We start from the raw sequence: 23,636 nt of genomic DNA on the forward strand, positions 1-23,636 counted from the left end.
GTGACTTTGCCCTGTGTGGTCTATGTACTGTACTGAGAGAACTGGTACTGTATACTATCTAATCACTAGTACACTTACATAAGATCCTGCAGGGTACAGGCTGGATGTCTCAGTCCCTCACACAGAAGTCTTATTCCAGAGTCCTCCAGAGCATTGTGTGACAGGTCCAGTCTGGTCAGAGAACAGTGTGTAGTAATAACTGAGCGGAGATGATCACAGCAGGAGGATTTCATAGCACAGCCCGATAACCTGATGAGAGATGAGGGATCTACATTACTGTAGTTAGTGACAGAATAACACTGTGTAATGTATATACAATTTATTTATTAACAGTTTCTCATATAGCGCAGCAAATTCTGTTGCGCTTTACAATTGGAAATAACAATGATATAACAAAACTGGGTAATAACAAACAGTCATAGAGGTAGGAAGGCCCTGCTCGCAAGCTTACAATCTATAGGGAAATAGGCATGGATACACAAGGATAGGTTCTATCTATTGCATAGTTGTCCACCAGATTGCAAAGGTTCTTGGTGGGCTGTATGATATGGTCACACAGCAATGATGAACTGCGGTCGGGAGGAAGGGAAAGTGAAGAACGAGAAGACATGTGAGGATATGTGTGGACTGTGCAGAGTAGATGCAATTTGATAGGAAAGTTTATGAAAAATATGTGGGCAGTTCTGGAATTTGATACGCTTGCCTGAAGAGGTGAGTTTTCAGGGAACAGTTGAAGGTTTGGAGACTAGAGGAGAGTCTTATTGTGCATGGCAGGGCATTCCACAGCGTGGGTGCAGCCCGAAGAAAGTCCGGTTTAGGAGATATTTTGAGATAAGCGAAGTGATGTACATTGGTGTAGTTTGGTTAATGGCCTTGTGTGTAAGTAAAAGTATTTTATATTGAATACAGTAGAATACAGGTAACCAATGGAGGGACTGACAGAGTGGATCTGCAGACGATGAACGTCTAGCGAGGAAGATTAGCCTCACAGCTGCATTCAGAATGGATTGTAGTGATGAGAGTCTCGTTTTGGGAAGACCAGTTAGGAGACTATTGCAATAATCAATGCGGGAGATAATGAGAGCATTGGTTCGAGTTTTAGCAGTGTCTTATGTAAGGAATGGTCATATATTTGGATATGTTTTTTAGATGCATGTAACATGATTTCGAGACAGATTGAATGTGGAGAACAAAGGACAGTTCAGAGTCGTGGATGACACCTAGGCAGCGAGCTTGTGGGGTAGAGTTGATTGTCGAGTTTTCAACAGTGATAGAGACATCAGGTTGGTAACTACTATTGACCGGTGGAAATATAATGTTGGTGTATATATCGGCTATCAGGCTGTAGGTGTAGTTGCTCATAATGTTACTGATGTAATGACTATAGATGAGGGTAGATAGATGTGAGGCCTGGTAATGTCTCCTTATATCAACACCTCAAATCTGGCACACCAAATGCACCACATATCTGCAAATATGTTTATGTACCGCCGAGTGACAGTGGAAGAAATCATGCTGTAAGAAAGACTTCCTCTTTTTTTTATGCTCTCATCCTACAGTGCTGACCTATCCCTGTCTAAATAGTCATATTTCTAGAACCTCATATCCAGCCAGTCTTCTAACCACCAATGTCTCTTGGCCACAGTCAACTTCCTCATCTGCCCACCCCCACCTCAATTCCCCTTCTCACTCTCTGCCCTTGACTTTGCCACGTACTTCACATCCAAAATTGACTCCATACATCATGATAGTACATCCCACAGAGCCTCAGCAACTCACCCCACTCCTTTCCCTGAACATCCCTCCCCATTCTTCCTACCAACCCTGACTTCTTTTTCCCCAGTATCTGGAAAGAAAGTCATGGCCCTCAGCTGGTCCCCCCACCACCTGCCCACTTGACGCTATCACCTCCCGCCTTATCTGCTATCTCTTCTGCCTATTCCCATCTCGCCCACCTCCTCAATCTCTCATCAGACACTGTCCCCTCTGCCTTCAAGCATGCATTGTCAAAAGTAGCATAAAGGTCTCTCTCTGCTTATTATTCTGGACCTTTATGCTACTTTTGACAATGTGGACCACCCTCTTCTGCAAATCCTCCACATCTTGGTCTGTGTGATTCTGCCCCCTCCTGGCTGTACTCCTATCCTTTTGACTGTTACTTCTCTGTCTCCTCCCATGACTGCACCCCCCCCCCCCCCCCACTTCCAATAACAGTAGGTGTCCACCAAGGTTCTGTTCTTGGACCTCTCCTGATCTCTCATTGTAATTCCTCTTCAGGTAAACTCATTAGCTCTTTTAATTTCTATTATCATCTCTGTGCTGATGATACTCAATCTGTCTTTCTTCTACTGACCTCTCCCCTCACTTGCATCTCCAACAGTCTCGCTGCTATCTCTTCTTAGATGTCCTAGTGCTTTCTTAAACATAACATGTCTAAGACTGAGCTGATCACGGTCCCACCCTCCACAACCTCACCTCTCACAGTTTCGTTATCTGTTGATGGCACAACTATCTCCTCTAGCCCCAAAGTACACCGTCTCTGAGTTATCCGTGACTGCTTCCTCTCCTTCGAACCACTTGCAGTTCTGCCATTTCCATCTCAAAAATATTTCCATAATCAGACCCTTTCTCATGCTGGATGCTAGAAGACCCTTATCCACTCACTGTCCTCCCCGGAACTCGGCGGTGCCGTGTGGGGGAGTGGACAGTGGTTTTCTTTGTAGTTCTATTGCTTTGGCGGCGTGCTGCACATGCGTTTAGTTTTTAGTTTATAGCCCCTAGCTTTGTTTCAGTTAGAGGTGCCCTTGTTATTTCCCTGTCTCAGTTCATGCTTTGTCTCTCGTTAAGACCTGAGGGGGCATCGGAGTTGGGCAAACCTAATCCGCCCTTCAAACGCGGCTGCCATGGGCCCAAGAAACCATAGTCGTTCAGGCGTGAATTGATAACATGGGTGAGACAACGGAGGTAGGGTGCTAGGGGCTGTTTCCTTCCCATTTCCCAAATCCCAGCATTCCGTCCTGGTGCTCAGGTCTCACCGCATAAGACCTCCCCTGTCCTGAGCATCAGGATCATAACATTATCACCGGCCTTACAAAAAAAAAAAAAGGGGGTTTAATTTTTTCCATTGTATTGGTGAGTCTAAATATTCGGCCTCATGAATCCGGCAGGTTTAGGGCCAAATCCCAGTCAGCTTTTGGTTAACCAAATTCAGGAACTAACTCAGATGGTTCAGGACCTTTCTCTTCGGGTGAGATCGCAGGAAGATCTTTTGCGAGCCTCCCCGAGTATGGTCCCAGAACCAAAAATGCATTTACCTGACCGTTTTTCGGGTAACCGAAAAGATTTTTTAAATTTTAAGGAAGCTTGTAAGCTTTATTTTCATCTAAGGCCCCAGTCCTCTGGTACTGAGTCTCAGCAGGTTGGGATTGTAATGTCGTTGCTCCAGGGTGATCCACAGACCTGGGCGTTTGGGCTAAGAGCAGATGATCCTGCCTTGTTATCAGTAGACGCCTTTTTTAAATCTTTAGGCCTGCTATATGATGACCCAGATAGAGAGGCATCAGCTGAGAGTCACCTGCGTGCCCTTAAGCAAGGTAAAAATCCAGCAGAGGTATATTGTACTGAATTTCGCCGTTGGTCGAACGACTGTGGCTGGAATGACCCGGCCCTGCGCAGTCAGTTTCGCCTCGGTTTGTCTGAAATTATTTAAGACAGTCTCCTTCAGTACCCCGCTCCTGAGACTCTCGACAAACTCATGGAGCTCGCTATAAAAATAGATCGTCGTCAACCGAGAACGGAGGGCTGAAAGAGGAACAACTTTTAGGCCTAATCCTTGTGTTTATACCTTTCCTGAGGACGTCGAGGAGCCCATGCAGATAGGTCTCTCCCGGCTGTCCCCAGAGGAAAGAACCAGAAGGTTAAGTTCTGGTCTTTGTTTATATTGTGGTGGTAAGGGACATATTGCTCGTAACTGCCCGAACAAGCCGGGAAACGCTCTGACCAAGTGAATTGTGAGGGGGTTCACTTGGGTCTGCAGCTAATCTCCTCTAATGATTCTCTGTTAGTTCCTGTTAAGATTTCCTTTGGCAGCCTCAGTTCGTTGGTGTTGGCCTTCGGCCGACAGTGGAGCTGCAGGAAATTTTATGGATTTAGCTTGGGCTAAGGCTTTAGGCATTCCACAGATACCCTTGGATAAACGTATCACCATGCATGGCTTGGATGGGGGTCAGCTTTCCAATGGAATAATTACTCATCGCACACCTCCAGTATTGCTGACAGTGGGGGCCCTACATTTAGAGGATATAGAATTTTACCTTACACATTGTCCGGTAGTTCCAGTAGTTTTGGGTCACCCCTGGCTGCCTTTCATAATCTCACCATAGATTGGCGGTCTGGGGAGATTTCCCAATGGGGTCCTTTTTGTGTTAAGGAATGTATTTCCCATCCAGTCCGGGTTGCGGCAGTCACCCCAGAACGTATTCCTGTGGAATATCAGGATTTTGCCGATGTCTTCTCCAAAGGCAATGCTGACGTTCTGCCTCCCCATCGGTCCTATGACTGTGCGATAGATTTAGTTCCATGTGCCACTTTACCTAAGGGGAGATTATATGCCCTGTCCGCGCCAGAAACCACAGCTATGGATAATTACATTCAGGAGAGCCTGAATAAAGGCTTTATTAGGCCTTCGAAGTCTCCATTGAGTGCAGTTTTTTTTTTTTTTTGAGAAAAAAAGATGGGTCGCTCAGACCATGTATTGATTTTCGGGCTCTGAATAAAATTTCGGTTAAGAACACCTACCCTTTCCCATTAATTTCAGTACTTTTGGATCAGTTACGTTCCGCCGTTATCTTCTCAAAAATCGATCTTAGAGGAGCTTACAATCTTATCCGAATAAGATCTGGGGATGAGTGGAAGACGGCTTTCAGCACACAGTCGGGTCTCTATGAGTACCTGGTGATGTCGTTTGGGCTGTCAAATGCTCCTGCGGTATTTCAAGACCTCATCAATGATGTTCTTCGTGACTTCCTCGGGAAGTTTGTAGTCGTTTATTTAGACAACATTTTGATATACTCAGTCTATGGAACAACATATTACCCAGGTGCGTCTGGGGAGAATCATTTATATGCTAAGCTTGAGAAATTTGATTTTCATATCACAGAAGTGTCCTTCTTAGGGTATATTATTTCTCCCCAGGGATTTTTCATGGAACCGAAAAAACTCCAGGCCATCCTTAATTGGGCGCAACCCACAAATTTAAAAGCAATTCAGCGCTTTTTAGGGTTTGCAAATTATTATAGGCGGTTCATTCATACCTTTTCTGATCTGGTCGCTCCTATAGTTGCATTGACTAAAAAAGGAGTGGATCCTTCCAATTGGTCGCCTGAAGCGGAGTCTGCCTTTCGGGCCTTGAAGCAGGCCTTTGTCTCGGCTCCTGTCCTCAGACACCCTAATCCGGAGCTCCCCTTTATTGTTGAGGTTGATGCCTCAGAGGTTGGAGTGGGGGCTATCCTTTCTCAGGAAGATCCGGCGTCTCAGGAATTACATCCTTGTGCCTTCTTGTCCAGGAAATCGTTGGTAATCGAGAATTACTGGCAGTTAAATGGACTTTCGAGAAGTGGAGGCATTGGCTGGAGGGAGCTAGGCATACTATTACAGTATTTACTGATCATAAGAACCTGCAGTATGTTGAGTCAGCTAAACGGTTTAATGCTCGGCAGGCACGTTGGGCATTGTTTTTTACTCGTTTCAGGTTTATTATCACCTTCAGGCCTGGTCCAAGAATACGAAAGCTGATGCCCTGTCACGTTGCTTTCTTCCGGTTCACAATAGCAATTCTGTTACTACCCCCATAGTTCCATCATCTGTCATCCGGGCAGGCCTCACACAGGATTTATTTACTCAGTTAGTCCAGCTTCAACAACAGGCTCCTAGACTTACTCCTGCTGGTCGTCTCTTTGTCCCTGAATTTTTGAGAGGCACTGTTTTAGCAGAGTTTCATGACAACAAAGTCTCTGGTCATCCAGGTATCACTAAGACCTTGGAGTTAGTCTCTCGCTCGGTGTGGTGGCCTAGACTTTCTAAAGACGTAAGGGAATTTGTCCATTCCTGTCTGGTTTGTGCATAGCATAAGGTCCCTCGTTCGTTGCCGATTGGGCAACTCATACCTTTAGCCGTTCCTCTCAGGCCATGGTCTCATATATCCATGGATTTTGTGGTGGACCTTCCCCTTTCAGCCGGATTTCGAGTCATTTGGGTGGTAGTAGATCGTTTTAGTAAGATGGCTCATTTAATTGCTCTTCCCCGATTACCCTCTGCTCTTGTTTCTCCGTCATGTGTTCAGGCTTCATGGGTTGCCCAGGGATATTGTCTCTGATCGGGGTCCGCAATTCATTGCTCGTTTCTGGAAACGTTTTTGTGCCTCATTAAATATGAAACTCTCTTTAACATCTGGGTACCATCCACAATCTAACGGACAAACCGAACGAGTTAACCAGTCATTAAAGCAGTATTTACAGTTGTATTCGGCCAAACTCCAGAATGATTGGTCTGAATTTCTTCCTTTAGCCGAATTTGCTTATAATAACTCTTGTCATTCTTCCACCAAGGAGTCCCCATTCTTTTCAGTCATTGGTTTTCATCCTAGAGCCAACTCTTTTTTTCCATCATTCTCCAGTCTCCTCGTTGACCTTAACCTCCCATCTCAGAACAATTTGGAGAAAAGTGCACCTTGCCCTGAGAAAAGCTGCCTTCCGAGAAAAGAAATTTTCTGATGAGCTCCGACGTCCTTGCACTTTTAAGGTGGGAGATAAGGTGTGGTTGTCAACTCGCAACATCAAGCTCCGACAACCTTCGGCTAGATTGGGACCCAAATTTATTGGACCATTCCTTATCATTAAGAAGGTCAACCCAGTTGCTTTTCGGCTACGCTTGCTGAGATCTCTCAGAATTGGCAATACTTTTCACTGTTCCCTTTTGAAACAGTATTTTTCTTCCAGGAGATTTCCTCGGAGGACTTCCCAGGGTAGATCTCCGGTGGATGTTCAGGGGCAACAAGAGTTCTTGGTGGAGAAGGTTTTAGATTCAAAAGTTTCTCGGTGCCGGCTTTATTTTTTACTTCACTGGACAGGCTATGGTCCGGAGGAAAGGTCTTGGGTCCTGCATAAGGATCTACATGCCCCTAAACTCAATTGATTATTCTTTCAGGAATTTCCTCAGAAACCTGGCTTTAGGGGTTCTTTAACCCCTCCTCAAGGGGGGGGGGGTACTGTTAGGTGCCGCGGTCCACGGCGCCGCTCGGTCTGTTTCCGAGCGACGACCGCGGCCGCTGCACCTTCCTCCCTGCCCACCCGGCGCCTAGCAACTAGGGACGCTGTGCACGCTGAGCCGCCGTGTCCCTAGCAACGCTAGGACGCCGTGTGCGCTTAGCCGCCGGGTCCCTAGCAACGCTAGGACGCCGTGCGCGCCGAGCCGCCAGGTCCATAGCAACGGGGACGGCACAGGCGGACCGCGTTCCCCGTTGCAGTAATTAATTAGGCACACACGTTTTCTCTGATCGTGCAGCAAGCTAGCTGCACGACATTTTGTGTAATTAGGCTCTGTACTCTTATTGGAGGGTTCCCTGTTATATGCCTCCTCAGTGCCTCACACAAACGCCGGTGATGGCTTCCTGTTTGCTGTTCCTACCTTGCAGAACTCTGTTCCTGTCAGCTGTGTTTGGTGGATCTTGCTCCCTGCCTGCTTGTACTTTGGAGGTCCGAAGCCGGTGCTGGGAATCCTTCTAGTCCTTGTGTACCTGTTGCTGTCATCTGGGGTTCTCACCCGGCTTCGTGAGTAGCGGCATCTGCCGCAAGTTGCGGCCTATGCCGCTTAGTATTTACTTCTTTTGAATTGGTGCATTTGCGGAGGTTTCCGCTTTCACTGTCCTCCCCGGAACTCAGCGGTGCAGTGTGGGGGAGTGGACAGTGGTTTTCTTTGTAGTTCTTTTCCTTTGGCGGCGTGCCGCACATACGTTTAGTTTTTAGTTTATAGCCCCTAGCTTTGTTTCAGTTAGAGGTCCCCTTGTTATTTCCCTGTCACAGTTCATGCTTTGTCTCTCGTTAAGACCTGAGGGGGCATCGGAGTTGGACAGACCTAATCCGCCCTTCAAACGCGGCTGCCATGGGCCCAAGAAACCATAGTCGTTCAGGCGTGAATTGATAACACGGGTGAGACAACGGAGGTAGGGTGCTAGGGGCTATTTCCTTCCCATTTCCCAAATCCCAGCATTCCGTCCTGGTGCTCAGGTCTCACCGCATAAGACCTCCCCTGTCCTGAGCATCAGGATCATAACAGCCACGGCCTCAGAGCTAACGACATTATGCTGAGGGGGTGGTGTGGCATTGCCATGGGTTACAGTGATTCCTCAAAGTCATATGTCATGGCCATATGCATTCCGTGTTCCCTGGGTAAACTGTGCTCACAGTCCTCTGGCTCTGGGCACAGACATACAGGCTAGAAGAGTGTTTGCTTGCCTGCCATAAAACTACTAGCAGGATGAGAGATCCACTATCCTGACAAGGGTATAACTAATTAAGCCAAGTCCCTGGAGACACCTAATTTACATCCACACAGACTCGTGAGAACAAAAGATATTCCTTTGTTCAGCCTGGAGTGTGGTGGCTACTGGAAGGAGTGTGTTGGTGGAACTATATGACCCAGCAGCAGTAAGCTGAGTGTTTACTTTCAAGGGAGAGGCTTCATGCTAGGTAGTGATCTCATCTTCTGCTTCTCTGTGGTCTCCCTCCACTCAGATGACCTGAAACCTCAGCATAAGATTATTTTCATGTTATCTGATTTTATTCCTTTTATTTCTTTGATGTCAACCTGTGCATATATCATAACTGCATACCTTACGTATTTACTATTGTTTCTCTTTGTAACTTAACCCCAGAGATATTTTCCAATTAATCCAAAAACCTTATCTGTGTTATCTCTGTGCTCTATGAACTCACATGCCTGGAAAGGACCCATGTGAATAATATCTGTGAGTATTATAAGTGTGATTTAAGTGTCTGGTGAACGCAAGAGTGCTATTTAATACTCTTCATGGTGGCAGCTTTAGTAAAACCCATGTCACGACCCCCCACCTGCATCAGGCTGGCGTATCTGAGTGCAGGATGGGATGCGGTGCCGTGACAGGTGGGAATAAAAGCACTGCCCCGAGCATCCTCAGGGCACTCCAGGCAGCTGTACAGACTGCATTTCTGGCTGCAATTGTCTCTCTATACAAATGCAGGGATGGTGCTACCCTAGAGCCCTGCAGTCTGTGTGATGGCAGCACTCGCGCACCCCTGATGGTAAAAGTAAGGAATTCACATCATGTTAGAGAGGAGACACCAAGAATGGCTGTATTTTATTTTCCTTTTCTGTCTATCACAGTTTAATTACATAGGACAAAGGGCAGCTACAAATGATCATTTCCAGAAACAGTGCTACAGGAAGGTGGAAAATGTGTCTCATTATCATCATAATAATAATTTATATAGCGCTTTTCTCCCATGGGACTCAAAGTCGCTTTACAGACATCAGAAACATGGTACATTGTACAAGGATTTGTTATTAAAAAAGTAGGAAAACATACAGAGATAATTACAAACAATAGAAACCTAGAGCACACAATAAGCATATTGCAGGGTTGGGAAAGACATTTTCGGGAATAACTTCTACAGGTTATATATTCCACTCATGAAAGGTACCAGATGAGGCAGCCACAGTGGGCGCACTATATAGGAATTATTATATGTATATTACCAGACCCAATTTCCTCATCTCTGAGCACCCAAAGAAGAAGCACCGATATGTTTAATCCATTCTCAGCAAGAAACACCCCAATCTGCCCAACGTCTACTATCGGATGCCCACTTTTCCACCCTCTGCAGATGCCACTATCTTAGGGCCTAATTCAGCATGGATTGCTAATCTGAGAAATTGTAGTAGTCTGCGGGTAGAAATGCGCCGCCCTGACAGAAAAAAGCCCCCCCCCCCCCCTGCAAATTTGCAAATGGATCGCGACAATCTCCCCACAAACGCCTGGGCACGCCCGCGTTTTTTTTGACACCCAGAAAACTGCTTCCTGTCAAACAGTGGCTATATTGCGATAAGGATCTGTACGCAATTTCTGGCACTATTACCCCTCAACCATGTGCAATGCCAATGCTACGCAAACGCAGTCATTTGATAATCGCTCAATTTGCGATTTATGCTAAATTAGGCCCTTAGTGTGCAACTCTATGAACTGCTGTATAAAATGTAAAATTGTGCAAGGCATGACATTTGTCATCAAAATCTAAATGCAGTTTTCACACTTTTGGTCCATACATAGCGCTTTTTGTATTAATGTTATTTCACAAACTGTTAGTTATGCGAAAGACAAGTGTCTCCCATCAGTGTATGTCTCCAAATACCTTATTTGAGTGCAATGCAATAAATTTGTTATTAAGAGAAGAAAACTTGTACATGAAAAACAAATGGTTATAACTTAATAAATAAAACTGTAAAAAACAAATATTCACAGATGATATAATAGAAAATGACAGTAATGAATATTTATGTGACTTCTCCCTGTGTGGGCTATGGGAGTAATTCAAAGTTGATCGCAGCAGCAAATTTGTTTGCAGTTGGGCAAAACCATGTGCACTGCGGGGGGGGGGGGGGCAGATATAACATTTGCAGAGACAGTTAGATTTGGGTGGGTTATATTGTTTCTGCGTAGGGTAAATATTGGCCGCTTTATTTTTACACTGCAATTTAGATTTCATTTTAAACACACCCCACCCAAATCTAACTCTCTGCACATCTTATATCTGCCCCCCCCCCATGCAGTGTACATGGTTTTGCCCAACTGCTAACAAATTTGCTGCTGTGATCAACTCTGAATTAGGCCCTATGTACTGTACTGAGAGAATATAAATACTAGAGCAGTTCTTACATAAGATCCTGTAGGACACAGGCTGGGTGTCTCAGTCCCTCACACAGGAGTCTTATTCCAGAGTTCCCCAGAGCATTCCCTGACAGGTCCAGTCTGGTCAGAGAGCGGTTTGTAGTAATAACTGAGCGGAGATCATCACAGCAGGAGGAGGTCAGACTACATTTCCTTAACCTGAGGAAAGATGAGGGATCTACATTAGGTAATTTCTTATAATTTCCAGCCTCACACTCATAGGCGTGCGCACGGGGGTGCCTGGTGCGCCAGGTATCCCCTAATGTTTGGCACCCCCCACACGCCTGCAGCGGTGTTGGCTGGTGGCCGCACTGGGTGAACTGATATAGGAACCTCCTTTCGGCTTCGATGTGACGCCCACACGCCTGTTTTTTCAATAAATTGTTTAAATCCTGATATAAATTGGAGCATTTTCTCTCAGTGTTTGAGCAGTGGGCTCTAAGGTAAAGATACCTTGATGTGTGGACAACATACAGTAAAGAAGTAAGCATTTATGTGAGCACTTCATTATAAAGATACCTTTATGTACGTCATTACTGCACTTTTAATGTAAGAGAAAAAGTGAGCAACCTGTTTTCATTTGAACCACAAAGGATGAACCCTTAAATTATTGGGAATCCACTGCCTCATAAACATAAGGGTCCTAAATAAATTGGCTTATTATTTAATCCCAAATAGTATCTGAGAGACTTCACAGGTAAGTGTGCCCTTTTTGCTTCTATGCATATTATTCGGGGTATATCCTCCCCATTGCTGGAAGTCCACATTGGATAAAGATTCCAAGGGAGAATTTCTACTTGCGCTTCTTCCAATAGAAGGATCTGACCATTCCTTCCAACCGAACAGGTCAGTATTCTATTTTGTGTTGATTTTAGTGTGATATTTAACCCTGCGCTGATTTCCTACCAGTGGAGCATGTGAATATTTTCTAGTTGCTCCTTTCCTGCGCAATAGGGGTACATATCTTATTTCAAAATGCCAGCGTGTATGATCTGTGTGCGACTGAGTCTGTGTCTGTACATGAAGTGCTGCAATGTAGCAGTCACAGCTTTTTTTCCAATACAAGGTCTGTTCTGCTCCCTATACAGACTCAGTCACACACAATATACAAATGTCATATATTAGGCTGACCATATTATCCCTTTAACCTGGGACACTCGTAAATTACACAGGTTCTGTGGCTGGCTGACTACAAGCCTGCATTTCACCTGGTTTTAAGCAGCCACAGAACCTGCGTAATTCATGAGTGTCCCATGTTAAAGGGATAATATGGTAAGCCTGCAAATATCACATTAATCAGCACAGTCTTCGTATGGGTACTAGGGGCTAATTCAGACCTGATCACTGCTGTGCATTTTCGTACAGCAGCGATTAGGTCTGAACTGCGCCGGTGATCGCCAACGGCTGTCTTAGCCCTGTGATCGCCTCTGCCTGATTGATAGGCAGAGGCGGTCGCTGGGCGGGAGGAAGCGGCCCGGCAGTGTTTGGCTGCCCTTTAGGGGGCGTGGTCTGGGCAACGCAGGCATGCCCAGACCGTTGGGGGGTGGGCCGTGGCGGCTGCGTAATGTCACACGCAGCCTCTGCAACCCGGGCAGCAATGAGTAGCTTCTTGCCAGTGTGCAGGAGCTGCGCTGACTGGGAGCTACTCTTCCAGTACAAAAGCATTGTCGCTGTGCAATGCTTTTGTACTCGTGCAGGAAGGGGGGGTCGGTCCTGACATGTGGGGTGGACTAGCCCTGTGCTGGGTGCCCCCCGCACGTCTGCAGACTGATCGTAGATGTGCTAAATTTAACATCTACGATCAGGTCTGAATTAGGCCCCTACTCACATTGCATTGCAGTTAAGACATATTTGGCATAAAAAAGGTGCCCAAAGTCATACCCCTTTTCCACCTACGAGCACGGGTCGCAGCCGGGAGCCTGACACGGGAGCTGCCCCCTGCTGCGACCCATGCTCAGTCCCTTTCCCATCAGCAGTCACAACCCGGCAAATGCCGGGTTAGTGACACTTCTAGTGACACGGCAGGGGCGGCGCAGGGAGATCACATGATCTCCCAGCGCCGCCCATCCATACAGTGTAAACGGGAGCCGTGTCGCATCGACATGGCTCCCGTTTACACTACAACCCTACCCGGATCATTCCCGTGTCCTACCCAGGTAGATAGCCGGGTAGGATTCACGGGTCACTTGATCCGGGTTTACCCTTTTCCACTTGCAAAAAACACGGGTAAATGCGCGCCCCCGTGCATTTACCCATGTTTTTTGAGCTAGTGTAAAAGGGGTATTAGCAGAGCTGCATGGGACCTGGCGACTCACTCATGTCAGGCATCTTATGCTGAATGGTGTATTAAGGGCTAGGTGTATGAGGACACATCTGTATGTACTGTACTGATTGATCAGATACACAAATACTTTACAAGGGAAGTTCTTACCTAAGATACTGTAGGGCACAGTCTGGCTCTGTCAGTCCCTCACACAGAAGTTTTATTCCAGAGCTCTGCAGACTATTCAGTGACAGGTCCAGTGTGGTCAGAGAGCGGTTTGTAGTAAGAACAGAGCGGAGATCATCACAGCAGGAGGAGGTCAGACCACAATCTTGTAACCTGATGAGAGAGGAGAGATCTCTATTAGGTCATTTCTTATCATTCCCAGATTCACACTCTGCATGATGTCATCACTGACAGAATATACTGTGTAATGTAGATACAGTGGGGTATACAGTATTTACTAAGGTGGGTGTGTTTTTTTAGAACTAGTGATGTTGCCCATAGCAACCAATCAGATTCTATTAACTTCTAGAAGCAGCTAGATAAATGTTAAGTAGAATCTGATTGGTTGCTATGAGCAACATCTCCAGTTCTACAAAAAACTCCCACCGTAGTAAATTGACCCTACTGTTGAGGTATCTATCAGACAGAGGCATCACCAGGTGTGCACTCTGCACTGCTACCCCTGTGCCTTTGGCACAGCTGGCCAAAAAGGGGGCATGGCCTGATAATAGGGGCATGTTCTCCTAGGGGGTCTCCATTTAATCACTCCGACTATCACACGGCAGCACTCAGCCCCTTACACTGCAGAAGAGCGGGCACTTTGTCACCCCTTTCAAGGGTGACACCCAGGTGTGGGCCGCAGTCCCCACACCCGGCATGTGATGCCACTGCTATCAGCCATTAGATTAAGTGTACCAAAGAGAAAAAGAAACCACAAACGTGGAAAGTGGCGCTTAATATCAGTCACCTAAATGGCTTATTTAATCTGCACTGCCGGCAGCTGCTAAAGAAATCCAGAAGTGTTCCGCGGTACAATTATAAGACAATACGATAACAGAAAGCAGCGCTTGGGTCTTGCAGATAAATTTAAAGTAGACGATGTGAAGTCTGCAACATGTATTTTATTTACACTTCATAAAGAACATAAATGACGTATTCTAAAATAATATATATAAATATATATCAATATTGCACTGTTAATCAATTTTTTAGAATATTTTTGACCTGTGTAGAAAATGAAAGATATCCCATGTGCATAATTCTGTTGGTATATGATGTTAATAAAGTGCGGGAATCCAAATAAATGTCTAAAGTTCAATAAAAAATGACCACAATGGATCCGATAATAAAAGTTCCTATCCAGGAAAAGTTCCAATCCCGGTAATTACCCAATACCTGTAAGGGCCGGTATCCTGGTTCTGTGGTGTTCCACAGCCCGTCTCACTGTAGCCCGATCAGCCACTTGGTGCCAGCGCACTCCTGTGTTGTCATGAGCGGGGCTGATAGAGCGGTGCAGATGTACCGGGAGCGTGCTTCCCCTCAATAAGAGTGTAATAGCAGGTCCTCTAGAATCCTTGTGTTGTTCCACTCTCCAACTATATCCGTGCTCCGTACCACCCAGGTACGGAGACTAGTGGAATGGAACTTCCAACAAGGAGGACTGTTTGCCACCGGTGCTATTAATGGTACCGGCTGTCCTGCAGTTAGTGGTCCTTCCAGTGGCTAAGATGTGGGGCTCAGTAGGAACTTTTAGCCGTGATCCTTCAATAGGGTTTACATGAGTATACGGTGGCTGAATACATAAACTGTGGGTAATTCCAATGAATCCAGGTGTAAACGAATCATCACAGGTTCTCAGGGATGTGTGGTGCCAAAAATGGCTGAGAAGGCACTGGCTCGTACCAGATCCAGATTTACACACAATATATGAGCCAAAGAGTTAATGTGGGCATTATACACAGGTGCAGCTGTATATACTGCTGGAAGTTTGGCGAGTTTTGAGATGTGCGGAAAAGGTAGGCACCTCACCTACCATAGACTTTTTACTCCAGAGTTTTGACTATAAAAATGATTATAATAATACAAAGAAGATATTTCTATATATGTATATATTCCTAGTATTTTTCATATACTTTACATAGTCAAAACTCAGACATATATGTTAGTATGACAGGAAAGGCTCTGCCTCACCCCACCGCACGCACCTGTAGGTTCCACAGTTCAGGAGGATGCCTAACACGTTTCCTGTAACCTACAGCTTTGTCATAATGAGGTGGTAGTATCCGATAGGGACTATATATCCACCTCTCCTTAATAATCAATTTAAGTTCTAACACCTGTAGTGTCTACAAAACATGCAGACATTCACACCGTCTATAAACACAATTAGTAAAAAAAATTCACATAGAAAGAAACATTCTTTCAATATAATTACAAATATCATAATAGGCAATTGGTGAAAGATTAAAACAACGATGTATATAATAAATAGATATATCCTTTAGATAATTACTTAATCCAGTTTCTCAGAAACATTTATATCTCAAAATTCTATAAACATTTAAGGCTAATATACAGCTGCTGTATAATAGAAAAAAATAGGAATTGAATACCTACCGGTAATTCCTTTTCTCGTAGTCCTTAGTGGATACTGGGGAATGTACTTTAGTACCGTGGGGTATAGATCGTGTCCATTGGTGCCTGGCACTTTAAGAATTCATTTGTGTGTGCTGGCTCCTCCCCTCTATGCCCCTCCTAGCAGACGGACATACTGTGAGAGAAGGATATATACCAGGGACGTGCAGTGAGCTAAATAGCTCAGGAGGCACTGGTTGGCACCAGAGCCAGATTTACAAGCAATATACAGTATGAGCCGTAGCGTACATCTGGGCATTATACACAGGTGCAGCAGTATAAACTCCTGGAAATTTGGTGAGTTTTGATTAGAGATGTGTGGAAAAAATAGCCAGCCATAGACTTTTTACTCCAGAGTTTTGGCTATAAAAATTATTAGAATAATGCAAAGAAGATATTTAAAACATTCTTTGTATTTTTCACATACTTTATACAGTCAAAACTCTGGCACAAATGTTAGTATGACAGGGAAGGCTCTGCCTCACCCCACCGCACGTCACTGATATATACATAACATAGCGGTGAGGTAACGAACAAACACACAATAGTAACGGATAGCATTACTAACCAGAACAGAGGATAGCCACGCTAACTCCAATAAAGGATAGCAAAGCTAACCCAACATGGAACAGGGACAGCAACAGCAGACCCAACCAAGAACAACCTTGTAAGCAGGAATTTGAAGCACTGAGGCAGGCGCCCATTATTCACTATGGACTACGAGAAAAGGAATTACCGGTAGGTATTAAATTCCTATTTTCTCTAACGTCCTAGTGGATACTGGGGAATGTACTCTAGTAACACGGGGAAGTCCCAAAGCTCCCAGAACGGGTGGGAGAGTGCTGAGACCCCTGCAAAACCACCTGACCAAACTGAAGTTCATCTCTGGCCAAGGTGTCGAACCTATAAAACTTCACAAATGTGTTCGAACCAGACCAAGTAGATGCACGGCATAACTGTAAGGCCGAGACACCCCGGGCAGCCACCCAGGAAGAACCCACTGACCTAGTGGAGTGGGCCTGGATAGAACTCGGCAGCGGTAATGCTGCCGAAGAATAGGCTTGTCGAATGGTCAACCTGAGCCAATGAGCAGGGGGGAGGGGGAAATTTGCGGAAAAATTACTTCACAGAAAGGGTAGTGGACAAGTGGAATAGCCTCCCATCGGAGGTGGTAGAGGCTAAGACAGAGCAATTTAAACATGCATGGGATAGACATAAGGATATCCTTACAAAGAAATAAGGATCAATTAAGGTTAGAGATTAAAAAAAAAAAAGGGGGCAGACTAGATGGGCCAAGTGGTTCTTATCTGTCGACAAATTCTATGAGCAATTGACTTTTTAGAAGCAGGACGACCAATCTTGGTAGCATCATAAAAGGACAAAAAGCAAGTCAGATTTCCTATGACGAGCAGTCCTCTTTACATAAAGTTTGAAAGCCCGCACCACGTCCAAGGATTTTGGAGCAATGGATGTGTCAGCCAGTATTGGAACCACTATGGGCTGATTCACGTGAAAGACCGACACCACCTTTGGCAAAAACTGCGGGCGAGTCCTGAGCTCAGCCCTATCCTCATAAAATATAAAATACAGGATAAGGCCCCCAATTTTGACGTGCGTCTTGCAGAGGCTAATGCCAGCAACATGACAGTCTTCCATGTAAGATATTTCAATTCCACCCTCTGCAAGGGTTCAAACCAGTTTGGAGAAAGGTCACATTGAGATCCCATGGAGCTGTGGGAGGAACAAAGGGTGGTTGAATGTGAAGAACACCCTTCAGGAATGTCTGTGCTTCCAGCATAACAGCAAGCTGTTTTTGGAAGAAGATGGAGAGAGACGAAATCTGGACTTTGATAGAGCCCAAGCGTAGGCCCACCTACTTACAGGAAGAGTAGGAAACGACCCAGTCTAAACTCCACAGGAGAATATTTTCTACTCTCACACCAAGAAACCTATTTTTTCCATATGCGATGGTAATGGTTTGACATAACCACCTTCCTGGCCTAGACCATAGTAGAAATAACCTTGGAGGGGGTGACCTTTTCTGGCTAGAATTTCCCTCTCAACCTCCAAGCCGTCAAACGTAGCCACTGTAAGTTTGGATAGACAAACGGTCCTTGCTGAAGGAGGACCTTGAGAAGCGGCAGAGGCCGGGGGTCCCCCAGAGACATCGTCAGAAGGTCTGCATACCAGGCCTGTCAGGGCCAATCTGGGGCAATCAGCATTGCCTGAACTCTTTCCCTTTTGAGTTGTTTTAGAACTCTGGGAATGAGAGGGATTGGCGGAAACAGGTATACAAACTGGTAAGTCCACAGTGCTGTCAGAGCGTTGACTGCCGCGACCTACAGATCCCTCATCCTGGAACAGTAACAATGGAGATTCTTGTTGAGACGAGAAGCCATCAGGTCTATCTGTGGACAGCCCCACCGGTGACTCAGTTGTTGAAACACCTGAGGATGAAGGCCCCATTCTCCTGGATGAAGATCGTGCCTGCTGAGGAAGTCCGCTTCTCAATTGTCCACGCCCAGAATGAAGATGGCCGAGATGGCCCTTGCATTGGCCTCTGCCCAGAGGAGTATCCTGGACACCTCTCGCATTGCGGCCCTGTCTTTTGTTCCTCCCTGTCGATTTATGTACGCCACCGCCGTGGCGTTGTCTGACTAGACCTGGATGGTTTGATTTTCGGAGAAGAGAGGACTGCAGGAGAGCATTGTAAACTGCCCTTAGTTCCAATACATTTATCGGGAGTGCAGATACTTAACCACTTCCCCTGGAACTGGGCCCCTTGGGTCACAGCCCCCTATCCTCGGAGGCTGGTGTTCGTTGTCAGCAGTATCCATGACTGGATACTGAAACTCCTATCCTCCACAAGATGAGGGATCTGCAGCCACCATAACAGGGAAATCCGTGATTTTGGCGACAGAGTAATCATCAGGTGCATGTGTAGGTGAGACCCTGACCATTTGTCCAGCAGATCCAGCTAGAACGGACGGGTATGAAACCTGCTGTACTGGATGGCCTTATATGAGGAAACCATCTTGCCCAGTAATCGAATGCTAAGATGAATTGAAATCTTGCGGGCCTGAGCACCGAGTGGACCATAGCCTGTATAGTCAAGGCCTTGTCTAAAGGAAGGAACACCTACTGAGACACTGTGTCCAGTATCATTCCCAGGTGAAGTTTTTGTGATGGTTCCAGGTGAGATTTCTGGAAATTTAGGATCCACCCATGATCCGTAAGCAGGCGAGTCATCAGGTCGATGCTGTGAAGCTGTCGTTCCCTGGACATAGCCTTTATCAGGAGATCGTCCAAGAAGGGGACTATGTTGACACCCATTTTGCGCAATTGCAGCATCATCTCAACTATGACTTTCGTGAATACCCTCGGAGCTGTGGAGAGACTGAAAGGTAATGCCTGAAACTGGAAGTGGTTGTCCAGCAGAGCGAACCGCAGGTGAGCCTGATGGGGAGTCCAAATGGGAATATGCAGGAAAGAATCCTTGACATCCAGGGATACTAGGAATTCCCCCTCCACCAAACTGTGAGCCACCGCACGCAGTGATTCCATCTTGAATTTGAACACACGTAGGTATGGGTTCAGAGATTTCTTTTTCAAGATGGGCCGAACCGAACTGTCCGGTTTCGGAACAACAAACAGACTGGAGTAAAACCCCTGTTTGTGTAATGGAGCAGGTACTGGGACAACAACCTCAGTTTGTAGTAGTTTTTGAATGGCGTCTTGCAAGGTAACCCTTGCTACGGGTGAAGCTGGCAAGCTTGACTTACAGAATCTGTGAGGAGGTAGTGCTTAACACTCCAACTGGTATCCTTGGGATATGAGGTCCCTCACCCAAGGATCCCGGCAGGACAGTGCCCAGACCTGGCCTTGATGCTGGGGCCAACCATCATGCGGAGGGCTTTGTGAATGAGGATCCGGAGGACTGATCCAGAGATCCAGCAGCCGCTGGCTTATGGGACTTACCGCGAGATCCTCTAGCAGCATTGGAGGCACCTCTGGCTCTGCCTCTGAATCTTGCCGCATGAAAGAGCTGCAATGAGGGCCCAGGGTAGGGATGTCTAGCAGGAGGTGCAGCAGAAGGCAGATAGGTAGACATACCTGCCATTGTCTGAGAGATCCTCTTGAACAGCTCCTCTCCAAATAGAGCATCCCCTGTAAAAGGAAGGCTTACTACACCTTTTTTGGAATCAGCATCCACTGGCCATTGTTGTAGCCACAAAGCCCTGCGGGCCGAGACCGCCTTAGCCGTGGTATGGCCATTGATGAGACATAATTCCTTAACGGCTTCACTCATAAAGTTAGCCACATCCTGGATGTGTTGCAGTAGGGTAATGATCTCCCCGTGGGGCAGGGAGTCAAACCCACTCACTATATTTTCAGACCATTTGACCATGGCTCGCAGCGGGCACCGCAGCTTGTGGCCCGTGATCACCATACCCTTATGCCGCCATTGTCACCGGGGACCCGATAACCGGGACCCCGGTGTAACACTCACCGCACCGCGTTTGTCTTCGGCATCTGTTAGGGGTGGCAGCATGCTGCCAGCATGGGCTCACACTCTGGGAGTGTGAGAAACAGCACCTCAGGAGCTCTGTGCCCTGTCAGCGGGGATAAGAACCAGTGCTGCCTGAAAAAAACTAACAAAGTCTGAAGAAAACTCCCTGGAGCTCCCAGACAATGCACCTGGCTCCTTGGGCACATTTTCTAAACTGAGTCTGCTAGGAGGGGCATAGAGGGGAGGAGCCAGCACACACTAATTAATTCTTAAAGTGCCAGGTTCTAATGGATCCGATCTATACACTACGGTACTAAAGTATATTCCCCAGTATCCACTGGGAAGTTAGAGAAAGTTATACATAGAGGAAAGGGTATATTTGTAACCAATTCAATGTGTGTACGGATACAGTATATACATTCTTATAGGGAATACAAAAATTTCTGAGGAATAGTACTGTATCTCTATTGATCTTACTTAATGAATGCACATAATGGATAAAGCACTGCTATATACATTGCCTATATTCCATTTATAGGAACAGAATGACCAAAGATTGCTAGACATGTATCGTATATCTATATAGGGTGGCATGGATGTAGCTATCATACTGTACAGTTACACTCATAGATATTATATCCCTAATACAATATAAAGAGACCCTGATTATGGCAAGTTGAGTTTGGGAAAAGGGAACCATATACATTTTTATTATATACTACAGAGAAGTAATAATATTCTTCGATATAAATAAATTATAAGGAAAGGATGAGGAACTGAATATATACACGAATTCACATGGGAATAAATTAATTAGAGGCAAGCGCAAAGGAGGGATACTGAACAGGTATAGTCCCCAAGATCCCCATGAAATCCCCCCATAAACCTGGATGACACTATTAAGTTCAATTGCTTCATTGAGACCATCTGGTGAGTTTGTACATGCAATATAGTTCTTATTGGCACAGATGTCTAACTGTTGAAGATTTGGTTCAAAAGCCAGACAGTTAAACAAATTAATGATGGCCCGAGTGCAGAAACGGAGCCCGTAGGGCAGATTTAGACATAGTGGAAGACATCACTCTGAACCCACCAATAGTTTGAGAATGTTTGCGTACCATGACCTGTGTGGTCAGTCTGGACCACACTAGGATTACCATCCTTCATTGATCCTTGATCCACTTGAGTACCTGAGGCAATATTGGGATCAGGGAAACCAGATAAGTTAAATGAAAAACCCACTGAAACATCATGGCATTCACAGCAAAAGCCATTGGGTCCCTTGATTTCTAAAAAAAACCCTGGAACCTTGAAGTATTGTCTGGAGACCATAAGATCTACCTGCGTAAAGTCCCACTACCAAACTAACTGCTGTAAGACCTATGGTTAGGGACAATACTCTCCTGGGACAATACAGTTCTGATGAGGATGTTTGCTTTTGAATTTTCCACTCCCATTATGAACACTGCTGAGAGTGCTGGAATAAAGGCCTCTGGCAAGAACAGAATTCAGGCTGCCTTTGCCCTTGCTCCCATGCTGTTTGCACTTTCTTATTTACATATGCCACTGCCTTGGCATTGTCTGACTGATTACGCACAGGCCAGATGGCTAGGACAGACTGAGCTTCCAAGAGAGCCATAAAGATGGCTAGTAGCTCGAGTACTTTGGAAGAGTTGTTTTCAAATGTACACAAAAGTCTTGGAGCTTAAGATATAATTATGCAGCACACCAGCTAAGGAGACTCGCGTCCATGGTCACAATGACCCAAGTCGGAGTGACCAAGAATCGTCGTTGGAGGAGATAATTGGAAACCAGCAACCAATGTAGAGTGATGAATTCTGACAGACAGAATGAGAACCATATGCAAGTGATGCTGAGTACCCCATTTAATTTTGGAGAATTTCCTCCTGAAATTCCTGCAATTGGAACCTGGAAAACTAAATAGTCTTCAAGTTGTGGACCATTGTGCTTAACAACAATAACAATGCACAATAAGATCGACAGACGAGATACTGACAGAACCGATGCGGCCAAGTTCTGTAGGATCCATGATTTGGACTCCGGTAAGAATACTTGCTGGTGTTATGCACACCAGTGCCTGCAGGAATGTACTGGCGTCTGAACGGAGAGGGATGCAAAACAAATGAACTCACAGACAGACTGGGGAATATGACATTACGTACACAGAAGGTGATAGGGTAACAAAATAAACACAAAGTGAACAGGTGCTGTCCACGCCCCACTCAAACCTCACAGACTGTGAGCACAAAAACCAGCACCGGATCCCCTGCCTTGCACAGAGCCTGTAACCACTGCACAGCAAAAGACCTGAACCGGAGTATCAGCTGCGCTCAGGTTACTCCGCTAGCACTTGTCTCCCGGTTGCCATGACGACGTGGCAGCACAGGGCAGGAGACCCTAACAGCTGGAAAGAGTTGTTGAAGACCACCTGCAGGAACAGAAGATGCTGACAAGGTTGCAAGGCCAGTCAGAAAGTCAGGAGTCAACCGTGATCCTGAAGTACCTGTACCATATAATCTAGAAGCTATTGGAGCATGAAACTAAATCAGTCTTCCTGTCAATCCGTACCCCAACTAAGAATCTCCCCAGAGACCCAGTCAAATTGAGGATTGTGGGCTCTTAACCAGGGTAACCCCAACACCAATGGGGCAAAAGTACAGACAGTCACATAAAAGGACAATTTTTCAGAGTGTGTGGCTCCAATAAACAAAGAAATCTGGCTAGTGCAAGAGGTAATTTTACCCTGGGATAATGGTTCCCCGTTTTACCCACAGATCTCAATTTCCGATGCCAGGGGTACTAAGAGAACAGAGGTGTTTCAGGGCGAATTGGCGGTCCATAAAAACCCCGTCGGCCCCACTGTCCACAAAGGCCTCAGTCTTGACAGTTTGACCGAGGATCTTCAAAGTCACCGGAATGATAAAAGTCTTCTTGGGAAATTCTGACTTCTGGCCTGACAGGATATTTCCCATCACCCTCAGGCCCTGAAGTTTTCCGGCTTCTCTGGGCATGATACTACCACATGACCTTTATTCCCACAGTACAAACACAACCCCTGTTGTCTCCTCCGCGTCTTCTCACGCGAGGAGAGGCGGGTAGCCCCAATCTGCATAGGCTCCTCGGAAAATTCCCCAGAGTCTGAGGTTCCCTTGGGAAAGAAAGAAACCTCGGTCTCCCTTTCAAGCCTACGCTCTCTCAGCCGTCTATCCACCCGGATGGATAAC

The 23,636-nt window shown here is 46.0% G+C and overlaps 1 protein-coding gene across 4 annotated transcripts in view; it reads right to left on the minus strand.

The window, feature by feature from the left end:
* LOC135054805 (NACHT, LRR and PYD domains-containing protein 12-like) overlaps positions 1-23,636 on the minus strand; it is a 211,884-nt gene that overhangs the window by 11,906 nt on the left and 176,342 nt on the right. For all 4 annotated transcript variants that reach the window (XM_063958158.1, XM_063958160.1, XM_063958161.1 and 1 more), the window contains 3 exons: positions 13,410-13,580; positions 10,967-11,137; positions 79-249 (listed from right to left, as the gene is read on the minus strand). In XM_063958158.1, the coding sequence (XP_063814228.1) occupies positions 79-249; positions 10,967-11,137; positions 13,410-13,580 (513 nt within the window). The remainder of the gene's footprint in view (positions 1-78; positions 250-10,966; positions 11,138-13,409; positions 13,581-23,636) is intronic.

The sequence above is a fragment of the Pseudophryne corroboree genome, chromosome 3 (assembly GCF_028390025.1).
Source record: "Pseudophryne corroboree isolate aPseCor3 chromosome 3, aPseCor3.hap2, whole genome shotgun sequence".
Lineage (NCBI taxonomy): Eukaryota > Metazoa > Chordata > Amphibia > Anura > Myobatrachidae > Pseudophryne > Pseudophryne corroboree.